Source organism: Manduca sexta, unplaced genomic scaffold (assembly GCF_014839805.1).
Source record: "Manduca sexta isolate Smith_Timp_Sample1 unplaced genomic scaffold, JHU_Msex_v1.0 HiC_scaffold_3045, whole genome shotgun sequence".
Lineage (NCBI taxonomy): Eukaryota > Metazoa > Arthropoda > Insecta > Lepidoptera > Sphingidae > Manduca > Manduca sexta.
In genome coordinates this window covers 1,630-13,841 of record NW_023594071.1, presented here as the reverse complement: position 1 = coordinate 13,841, position 12,212 = coordinate 1,630, and the positions used below count along the sequence as shown (strand labels likewise).

General features: G+C 36.0%; 1 protein-coding gene across 1 annotated transcript; it reads right to left on the bottom strand.

The window, feature by feature from the left end:
- Positions 1–522: 522 nt before the first annotated feature.
- LOC115449141 (puromycin-sensitive aminopeptidase-like protein) lies at positions 523–11,425 on the bottom strand. The gene is given in 12 exon segments (XM_037446459.1): positions 523–726; positions 893–918; positions 921–1,174; positions 2,857–3,053; positions 4,311–4,570; positions 5,393–5,549; positions 5,922–6,105; positions 7,069–7,362; positions 7,729–7,884; positions 10,269–10,425; positions 10,428–10,985; positions 11,398–11,425. Coding segments are annotated over 12 exon segments (2,475 nt in total).
- Positions 11,426–12,212: the final 787 nt, after the last annotated feature.

The window sequence follows — 12,212 nt, the reverse complement described above, 5'->3', positions numbered from 1 at the left end:
GATCACCTAATCATCACATACACTACAAGTAAGTTTACAATGTACGCGGTTAATTATGGCATGTATGTGTTACGTCTCAATTTTACTTTAATAAGATCATTGTATACTACCGTAACTTTTATATACGATATTTCTATAAAATTAAGCAGGCGTAAAAAATCGTAAGTAGCGCTTACTATTTTTTACCATATGCATTTCCGACAGAAATCATCGTAACTGCAATATTTAAAAACTACAAATAATTAATATTTTATTCCTACTCTATATTGTGCCTCCCTAGATCATCTATGCATAGATTAAATTTAAAAACAAAAGGGTTAAAATTAACGATACGGTGCAAGGAAACACCTTTAAAGCTCTGTCCTGAAAAAAGTGAAAAACAAACATACGATTATATACGTAGGAGCCATCGATATGATAAGCATAATAACTCTTTTCCGTGCTGTTTTTATCAAGGTTTTGGACAACTCTGTCAACTAAAATCGCCTTCAATTAAATAAAAACCTGCACGTTTTGCTATACTCACTCATTATAAGCATCAGGGTTAGGCGCCAGCATCCAGTTAGCGTACATCCTGACCGCGTTCTCCATGCAGTCAGGGTGCTCGAAGTGGCAGGCAGAGGCGAGGAGGTCCACGCGGTACTGCGCCGTGATGACGCTCTCGTTGGCTGTCACTTCCCATCCTACTTCGTCTACTGCACCACTGAGCAGCCGGAGGACGTAGCGCTGGTAATAAATAAGTCTAGTCACTAACAATGTTAAGTTGTACTAGTACTAATGAGTAAAACTTTTAGGATTCTCTACCTAAATATTATGAGATGCTGTTCTACTTAATGCAAATAGCTTGCACGTACATTAAATAAAAAGTTTCTCGGATTAATTAAATACTTACACCATATTCCAAATAATTCGCTCCTTTGAAAGCATCGTATCAATGTACCCTAAAGCTGATAGTCCAGCCTTCCACGGCACATAGCTTCTCTCGTGCGCCAGATAACTCGTTACATCTAGAGCGGTCTTGTAGTCCAGCCTGCCAGTCAACGCCAGGTTCATCGCGTCGTCCACCATCTGAGCTCTGTTGATGATGATGTGAATATCCTGGAATCTCTTTGGATCCTTCAGGATCTTTATGAGCAGCTCCCAATTTCGCTGGTCGTAGTTGACTCGGTAAAACCTGGGGAGAAAGTGGATAATTTTTTGAAGCTGTGTAATATGTAGTGTAGTTATAATATTTCTTTTGAGATCTTGAAGTGACAATAGCTGATGTTTGGTATAGTATTCGTTCAATTATGAACCCTTACATTTTATAAACAAAGCTGCGTCTACTCCCGACTGTTTGTCTGAACGCGATAAACTGAAAACTACCCAACGGATTTTAATGAAATGTAGTATGGGCTACTTTGAAATCCAGAGAAGGGCATAGACTACTTTTATCTCAAAAACTTATAACACGGCCAATAGCTAGTATAATATAAACTAATTAGAAAATACATGTAAGATACCAGAAACCATTTAGAACAGCTTAAAATAATGAAATTAGAGAACGAATTCGGGATTCTAGTATCCAAGAAGATGTACGCGGCAAATTATAGAAAATTAGGAAGAAGGTAAGAAAACGATATAGAAACAACTAAACACAAATAAAGATATCATTATCAGACATATCTACAGACGACAGGAAATTAAAAATATTTTATAAGCTACGTTTATTGCATATACAGGAAAACAAATTATCAATAAACTTAAGCCAGATTATAACCACAAAACGATTCTAGGTGTGTGGGTTGAGAAATACTTGAAGTTTATGAGGAAAATTTCATTAGTTACAATTAATTTGATTACAAGTCTTTGATCAATGCTGAGTTCTAGTGGATGAATCTAAACTACTAACTGAAGGTCTTACAATAAGCACCACTTGAAATATTTTTCATTGTTGGCTTCTGTTCATTTATGAAATGACGTCTTATAAGGATAATAATATCAAATAATATCAACCCTTTATTATATACTGTCCCACTGTTGGGCACGGGCCTCCTCTCTTACTGAGAGGGAATAGACTGTAGTCCACCACGCTGGCCTAGTGCGGATTGGCAGACATCACACACCCTCGAAAATTCCTAATGGAAAAAATTTCTCAGGTATGCAGGTTTCCTCACGATGTTTTCCTTCACCGTTAAAGCAGGCGATAATTCACAAATAATACACACATATTTTTTTAGAAAAGTCAGACGTGTGTGCCCTTGGGATTTGAACCTTCGGACATTCGTCTCGGTAGTCCGTTCTACAACCAACTAGGCTATCGCCGCTTTATTCTTTTAAGGATAAATCTTTGAAATCTTTTAAACTTTTTACCACCTTGAAAACATTTTCACAGTGATATGGCCCATCAAGTCACACAATTGTTGACAGAATGGTGCCGTAAAAATATTTTATTTCCCTCTGAATGATGAAGATGCCTTTCCGTATTAACTGGCTTATGATACGTAAGGGGCCGTTCAAGTATTACGTAACGCAATTTTTGGAAATTTTGACCCCCACCCTCTAAGTAAAGCGCCGTAACGTTTTCCTGCACCCCCCTTCCAAAAGTTATGTAACTCTAAAGTGTTATTTGTTTGTAATATTCACAATTATTTTACGCAATATACCGGAAAGTCGCTAAAATACCTTCGTTATTGTTTAAAAAAAACAATGTTACATAACGCCTTGTTCGAGACTCCCCTCCCGCCCCTGTCACGCATCGTAACATTCTAGAAGACCCCCTCCCCCCCATTTTGCGTTAGGTAACACTTGAACGGCGTCTAAGATAGTTTACATAATTCTAGCGACCTTCGAGGACCAAAACCTTGAAAATGTTACAAACCTGTTTGCTGTATATTGGCTATGAACCAGTCCTCCTTCTTCGCGGTTATATTGCTGACTATCGCCTTCTCGCCCTTCAGCCAAAGCCGCGGCTGCGTCGAATGGAAGTCCTTCTCCGAAGCCGTAGTGTATGACACCGGTATCCACCACACCGGCGACTTCTGCGTCGTTTCGTTTATCAGAACGAATCGCTCCTGTGAGAGAAATAAGCAATACTCCAACTTTAATAAGAAAAACCTTTAAGCCGAGTTTTCTTTTTTTTTGTCAGCGTGACATAGTACCTTCGTGACATCTGTTGTTGATGATGCATCAGTTAGGGATTCGTCCATTAATCACTCGACTTTATATTTAAAATATTAGTTAGTATTCGATATGAGATCCAATCTTTTACTATGATTTTGCAGAATATGGCTATGGCGAGATAGAAAACAGATGCTGTAAATACCGAATTGTAAATTTAAGAATCTATAGTCGGTGTTACAAGACATGCGTATTTGCGGACCGCTAGTAATATCTACAATACTTGCAATACGAGTCAATAACGTTCATATTTGAATACTTGAAACATTAAGTAATAATGGCATTGAACTTGAGACGTTATCTGTTATTACTTGTACATAAACAACATTTCTTTTTATAAAAAACATACGTAACATATTTTACAACTTATAATAAACTTAGGACCAGTAAATCAAAATATAACATGGATCTAATCATAAGAAAGTTATTTTATCTATGCGATTGTGGTCGTCAACTCACACTTCTAATATCAAGCAAATAAATATAATCTGATAAATAAAATCCGCTTGAATAACTTATCAAAGTATTGGGCACGTGACAAAATTGTCTCGTGTCGATTTATTTCAGTTTGTGCCTTGTAGCGACATCTATCGGATTGATTTCACAATATTCCAAATGTATTTCTGCTATATACCGCTAGATGGCACTTATAAGTTAACTAGATTCGTTAATACCAATACAGTAAAGTGAAATACCAGTGCTATATTGTCAGGGAGCCGGTTTTTTTATAATACTCTCCCAAATAATTAATGGACAATTGTTTGTATCAAAACGGGCAAAATATTTATTAAATGAATCACAATAAAAAGTTATCGCTAACATAATAAGTAAACGACCTTTTAGTAGTCAATCAAGTATCAATTATATTTAAGTCGACAAAAATAATATATTTCATAGCAAAGATGCTGTTAGCATTTTAAAATCTGTTAAAATGTGCAATACAGTGACATCTATTAAACGATATAAAATTAAACCGCGCTTTATCGATTGTCAGTAGAGGGCGTTAATACATTTGGCCGGACCAGGTATGCGCGTATAATTATCGATACGGAAATATTATTAATGTTTTAAATTGATTCCATTCTGCATAGATCACTAACAAAAATCGAAAAATCAAAAAGCATCTAACAGTAAGATAAATTATAAATTACCTGGCTTAGTGATATGCTTCCAGTCTTGTAATCCCTAGACACTGTGAGGACCGGAAAGCCAGTCTGCAGCGTCCAGGAGTCCATGACCACCGCGACGTCAGCGTCGAAGTCTCCCTTCTTCCTCGCCGCGGTTGTGAGCGCACTCCAGAGGTCGCGTTGCTCTGCGTTGCCATACATCTTCGCATTGAGGTAATCCGTCACTCCGGCGTTGAAGACCTCGTCTGTTAAGATGTGATTCAACATCCGAAGCAAAGCTGATCCTGGAACAAAAATTATTTTTTCATATATGCACGACAAAATGACCGCAGTACACCTGATGCTGAACGGGCGATGTCGAGATAAAATGCCGATTGTCGACAGATGATTAACCCTCGCCAGTCAGCACAATTATGCTATACACTTTTTAATCGACCTCTATGGAATTATGATGTAGTAATAATATAGCGAAACAATGCTATAGCAACAGTTGAAACTTCCCAAAATCGTAATGACAACGACGCATGATTGACGTAACCGACTTCTAAATATCTGTATCTTTCATTTATTTTTCTATACTTTATATCGATGGGTGAATGGGTAATCGACTTAAGCATTTTCTTGCGACACAAAATTTCATACATATATAAAATCAGTATTTTTTCTATGTTTTTTTAACCTAGTTAAACATTTTAGAAAAAAATGTCAGTAAGCCTTTCAATCATCGATATACTATATATTATGTATGTATATACTCTTTCTATGCGTTCTAATTATAGGATACCTTTGATATTCATGTAGGTAAAAGAGTCAAATAATCTACTATTTAACTAAATATCTTTCAAAGCTGTCCTTTAATTATAATAGCCGTAATTACATTGTGTTTATGTGTCGGTGTGTGTGAGTATCTAGTTCAATCCGATTCCTAGAATGAACCGATCAAAATAAGTCATTTATAAACACGTGAAAATCCTATGTTCTGTTTGGTCCATTTTGGGATAAATCGAAAAAGAGATTGGAATCTTTATTGCAAATGGCGGCTAGACTAGTGTGTGAATGAGATTTCATAGAGGCATAAGTTATATTTCCAAATACAACTAACATACCTTTCCCATAAGAAATTTTGTCGAAAATAGCATCAGTCTCCTCCGAAGCCGTCACGTCTACAGACAGCTGATGCGAAGAGTTCAGAGCGTCTAACTGGAACACGTTGTGAACTTGGTCCAGAATGCATATTTCTGTTATATTCCATGATTTCTCCACCTATAAAAACATTACGTATTAATTATATATTATTTTATAATGTATCGAAAGTATGTTATTGATCGTTTGTATGAAATTGTGTTTTAATAATTGCTAGATAGCATTCATTATAAATAATTTGTAAGTTCGGGTTTTTTCCTAAGTTTGTAAGTTTATTTGTAAATATTTCGTAAGCGTGTCGCGTTCCCAGATCAGCCTGTGTATCTGGTTCCAACAGGCCGGCATAATTGTGCCAACTGCCGAGGGGTATCATTTCTAGTCAGTCTACATTCTATTGGACTCCACTCTACTTACCATCAGTTGCACTTTCCCGTGCACGTATTTAAAAAATATCAAAGTATAATTTTAAAAAAATACAAAAATCTCACTTACAGCGTCCACAGCAACGTACTCCACGTACGTGGCGAAGCCTTCGTTGAGCCACAAGTCCCTCCACCAGGACGGAGTGACCAGGTTCCCGAACCACTGATGCGCGATCTCATGCGCCACCACCGTCGCCACGTGCACCTTGTCCATCGTAGCCGACACACCGTTCTCATAAAGCATTGCTATTTCTCTGGTAACATTATTGATAAGTTCATCATTTTTCGAACTTTCCCGCCTCCTTAATCATTTAGCGTATTAAGTTCCTCAATTAAATAAAATAAAATACTTTATTTATCACGCAGGCCAACAAAGTTATGCTCATGATACGTCAAAACAATTTTTAAGAATAATAATTATTATTTCTAAATAACACTTATGATTTCTACGGACATTTTAAGTTAGGGATAAAGTTCATAAAGAATAAAAGAATAAGGTAAAACAAAGTTGCCAACTCGGGTTGGCAGGTAAGGAATAATAAAAGAATAACGCGTCGCGCGTGAGGATATAAGTCCTACCCTAGCTAACCTACCAGCCTTTCACTACCTACCTAAGTGATGACTACCCGAAGAAGAAATCAAATTAAACTTCCCTTTTTTTATCACAAAAGAAATAAATACAAAGTAATTTGTTTTTGCCCATGAACCCCTAATAAAAATTCCGATTGCGTTCACCCCAGCTCCAATACGATAACTTAGCCCTTCAAAGATAATGAAAAGTCCCTTTGTTCATTCATCAAGTCCTTACATTTATCTTTCTCTTTAAAGATCTTTTCGTTGTCTCGAAGTAATTTTGTTTCCTTCAGGCGATAGAGGAAACTGCCTAAAATATATTAGAATCTATTTGTCCTCCATTTTATTTAAACGAATCTAACATTCTCTAGATTTTTAATAAATGCTCCTGTTTTTCTTTAAAATAATCTATCACACAATTAAGCTACGAAAAAATTATAATAATAGAAGTTAAATGTAATTGCTGATCTAAAGCAGACTCTATTATAAATATTATTATTGCTGATATAAATCAAACTGATTTGTGAAATAAATATTATAATATCAATATTCTCTGATTATTCTCTATAATTATAGAATCTGTGAGAGTCTAAAAAAATATTATTGAACTATTCATAACACCCAGTATCATAAATGAGTCTTACCTAAAAGTCAACAAGCCCCAATTCTCCATAGCTCCATTCTTGAAATCTGGCAACGCTATCATATCAATCTTGGGCAATGGGAACTTTATTTTGTAGTAGTCCTCCAGAAACCTCAGTATCTTTGGGCCTATCTCCAAGGCAAAGGCGGCTGATGGCAGAGCCTCTTTCCGGGCCCATACCGAAAAGTTCCTATCAGTCATGTTCTGGAAGTCCGTTACCGTAAAAGCAACTAAGTACGTTGACATTGGCAGGGATTCGGAGTAGTGGTCCCAAGTGTAGTTAGGTAAGGTTTTGCTGTAATAAAAATGAGAATTTTTTAAATGATATAAAACTATTGTTGATATTATGACAGTCAACAAGAAGATACACCAGCTTCTATTAGGAGCGATTTTTTTTAAAGTCTGTATCTGTTTGTAAAGATACCTCATGTGAATTCAGCTAGACTTCGTGAATCTAAGTTCAGTTTCCTTTTGCATTTGCGTACTTTATATTTAGGTCGAATGGAGACCTTGATTTTACTGAACACAAAAAGCATACCTCTGAATAATCTAGTTCAAATAAAACATATTATTAATTATTCAATTTACTACTAATTCCGAACTAAAGCAGTTAAAACTAATTACGGTCAAAATTAAATAATATAAAATCTTTAGTACTCACTGCGGCTCTTTGCGAATTATGTCCATATTGGAGAGTGACGTCATATTGGATGGTCGTGCTATGCTGATGGTGAAGCGAGCCTTGAGCGCGGGTTCGTCCCAGCACGGGAACGCTCGGCGGGCGTCCATCGCCTGGAATTGAGTTACTGCGATCCATCTGGAATCATGACATGAGGAAACTCGATCTTAGGTCATACTGCATTAGAATCAAAACTGAACGAGTAAGTATGTATTCGATACTTAGGTCAAAAGATTTGTGATTAGTGACAGATATTCGATGTACAACAAAGTAGTAAATTACATTATTCAACGGAAAACTAAAAAAATTTTAATTCACATTACATTAAAATATTTAACTGAATTTTTAGTGAAATAATTACATTTACAAATGAGACCTTTCTTTACTGCGATTCTTACATTAAAGGTGTAGTGAATCGTCAGAAATCACAAATTACTTTTATAGATTTAATTTCTGAGAAAATCTTAATATTATAAAAGCGAAAGTTTGCAGCGATAGTCAAGGTTGGTCTGGTAAGCACCAGGATTTTATAAACAATAAAAATACCACCTAGATATTACAAACATCGTGGTAGAATCATTGAGTACGTAACCGGCCAATATTTAGTGTATTGTGTCCAGTAATTATACTGCACTGAAGAATTTAACAGTACTTTCTACAAAGATTTTAAAAACTAAACATAAGTTATCTTTACTCTATAAACTTCGCGTCAGACGTAATAAATTGTACCAGACTCGTAACAAACATTTATCATTCTCATATCAATTGATTTTGGCATTAAACTTGTTGTAATAGGGCACAAGCCAACTACTAGGAATGTTTAGGCTGAAATACGAAGTATTGGCAGAGAATACGAACTATAGAATGAACTTTCTACGGTATACCCTTAGTACCTACATATAAAGTTCGTCCTTCAAATTCTTATATTCGACTCATCCTATACAGAGCAAGTCTACCGACATGAGGAACGCAACTCCAAACTCAACAGCTGTTTCATCAAATTGGAAATATCTTCTAATTCAGAACAACCCAAATATGTATACCAATGAAGCGTAACACCGATCTAATAATATAATCCGATCGTAATTGTCTATAAACACGATCAAGAAAATAGTCCAACTAATAAAATTTGCAACTTTATTTTTTTCGCCAAAACAATATCCAGAAGGATATCGGTAACAAGGGAGCAATTGGCATATTTATATTCAATCCACACGTACGTTTGTTCCGTAGAGCGACCTCACCTAATGTATGTAAATTAATTGGCCATTGTGTTTAGAATTACATTTAAAAGTATAGCCTAATTCAATAAAAGATCCATTTACCTGTCCATATGGATCCGTTTTGCATTGAGCGTGAGGTTTTACGGCCAAATGAGTATAGGAAACAAATGGATTTATTGCGTATCATTAGATTTTTGCAGACTCGAATAAAATCTTTGCCACTCTGCTCGAGGCTATTCGACTACAGAAAGTTAGGTTAACAGGTGGGTGGCTGATGATAAGAGCTGCCTACAGTAGGGCAACAATCATAAACCAAGCCAGAGAGTGATTTAGTGTATTATAATTTAATATTTTTTTCTTATTTTGCATGCAATCACTATTTTTGCTTTATTGTGTTTGGGGTACTGTGGAATACATAAGATAATATTGTAAATGCTGTACACACCTTCAATAAGCAAGTGCATCATAATTTACGATTTTTAAACCCTAATGCATGTGATACTGGTGTTTTTTATTGAATAGATAAAAAAACATGCATGTAGTTATCCTTGAGAGTACCATACGGACATACAAGAAAAAGAAGAAGAAACGAGGTGTGTTGAGGTATCCCAAAATTTTAAAGGTAAGTAGTTTAAAAAGTATACAACATGACACTGATAAAAAAATCATACTGGAAAATCATTAAATATTCCTACATCCCTAAACTCAATACCCTATCCTTCATTAAAACGACCTTTCCGTAATTGGCCACAACACACAACACTCCACAAACAACCTGAACAAGCACACACCTATCTCCTTAAACAAACATTGTCACTGCCGGTGATTGAAAGTTTGTTATTTTAACACCACGTTGATTGGATTGTAAAAAAAAACTGCTATCGTGCAGAGAATATTTATGGTCCCTTTCATGAGTAAGGTTCGACTGAAACACTTTTGTTTTGAAATCATGATTTACATGCTTTTTTTTCAAATAACTTAGTGTGAATAACTTCCACTCCTGCTCAATGACATTTCCTATAAATTTTATTCTATTTTAATGCTCTAATCACAGTAATGAACATTGATGATTGAGTTTAAGTACCTAAACAGGCGACCAAAGAGAGAAGAGAAATCTCTCTGTCTAGAATAGGAAATGCGATTTGATATTGTAAGCAACTTTGGCAGATATTCCATCGTATTCGAGTAACTCAGTATTCATTGCACTACAAATATTTATCCTCTACAGTCAGCCGTGATGGGTACGTAATTAATACATAAACACAATTAAATCACCAGATTACTAATCAAACTTCTTACCTCTTAATACCTTTCTCTTCGTACGAACTTCGGTAGAATCCGTGCAAATTGTCATTCAGTATTCCAGTATACGATATATTCAAAACATATTGCTTTCCAGTATCCAAAGGTTGCCCCAGACTCACTATGTGAAAATGACGTAACGGCTCTTCAGTTCTTCAGTGATCACCACCGGTCTTCCATCTTCCCTCCCATACAGTTTCACATCATGCAACGTCAATTCAACACCATGAAACACTACTTGATCAGTCTCATTCAAAACAGTTAATACTACACTGATTTCGCCGTCGAATGTGAAATTTCCTTCTATTAAATAAGGAGTGATTTTCAAGTAATACCGTTCTGGCTTGACATTTTCAGGTAGCCTGAGATCGCTTGGTGATAAAACTATTTCTTTAGGTGGCTCTGTAGTCGTTTCTACTGGTTCGATTTTAGGGCGTTCTGTTTTTAAAGGTATCACTGAGAGCTTTGATTGATCACAGTGGCAGATCTCGTACTTGGTGACGTTCGCTAATTGGTCGGTTCGCGGGCAAGCGGCGTAGTTATATACTAGGAGTGATGCAGTGACAAGTGTCAGCCCGAAAATGACGAGGATGATGAAGGCCAGAGGCTTGGAGAGGTGAACGCCTCGCGCGGTCTTCGTAGAATAATCTGTGGTTGAATCCATCACGTTCAGAGGCTCGTGGGCTTGGGTCATCACATCACCATTAACACGACCTGTGCGAAAATAATCTATGATTAGTTCTCGATTCTTTTGAAACATCAGTAAACCTGCAAATAGAACAAAAGAAAATACTTCTTAAAAGTAAAGCAAGAAAGAAACAACTTGCTAAGTGCCAACCGTCCACGTAATGGATACTTTGAACTAAATTTATTATTTAAATTCCAAGAATGATTTTATAATTAAGTTCGAATGAAGAAATTTACCTGAAAATGAAATGTTGTTATCGATCATACATATCATTCGTTTGTTATAGCTTGCATTGCACTACTTAGAAATAACTTTTTTATAATATAAAATGAACAAAATAAATATACTTAATAATCATAAGACATTAATTACAACGGATAAACAACGAGTAAATTATTGTTCACATAGGAAGCAACCTGCTTATCCGCAACAACAAACCGTCGAGCAACTTCTGCAACATCGACATTTACTCTCACGTAGCAATGAACATCATCAGGTAATCACTCGTTTACTTCTTCTGAATAAAAGTAGCATTAAATAACATTGAACATTATCACCATCAGCCACATGAAGTCCACTGCTGAACATAAGCCTCCCTTTAAGATTTCTAGACGGATCTGTTGAAATCTGGTGGTAGGTCTCTCATATGTGAGAGTCCGCCTGGGTAGGTACCACGGCAATGTCTATTTCTGCTGCCAAACAATAGTGAGTAGTCACTGTTGTGTTCCGGTTTGAAGGACATTGTAGCCAGTGTAAGTACTGGACATAATGAGACTTAACATCTCATGTCTCAGGATAGCGAGCGCAGTAAAATACCAAACAATACTATGTAATTCAAGGTGTTAGATGGTATTTGTACTGTTTATGGGCGGTCGCATCGCTTACCATCAGGCGTACGGCAAGCTCGTCTCGTCATTCAAAGCAATAAAAAAAACAACGCAGCTTGCATCCAGCGAACATATTATTGAACGTTATATAAGTATGTTTCTTCGAACATTTCGATGGGGTAAATCACGCCACGACAATAAGGGTAGAAAACTTAAATAAAGAATATTACATACACGGGATCACTCAGTTAAAACTCAAAGCATTTACGTTTAAAATGCAACGCAATAAAAAAAGCATAGTCAATAAAAGGTATCAAAAATGTATCCTCACCCTTATGTTTTACTCAAGTTAATAATAAAGTACACAGTGGGAGACATGAACATAAACTTGCTCAGAAGGTCACTAATACAACTTTATTTACTTAG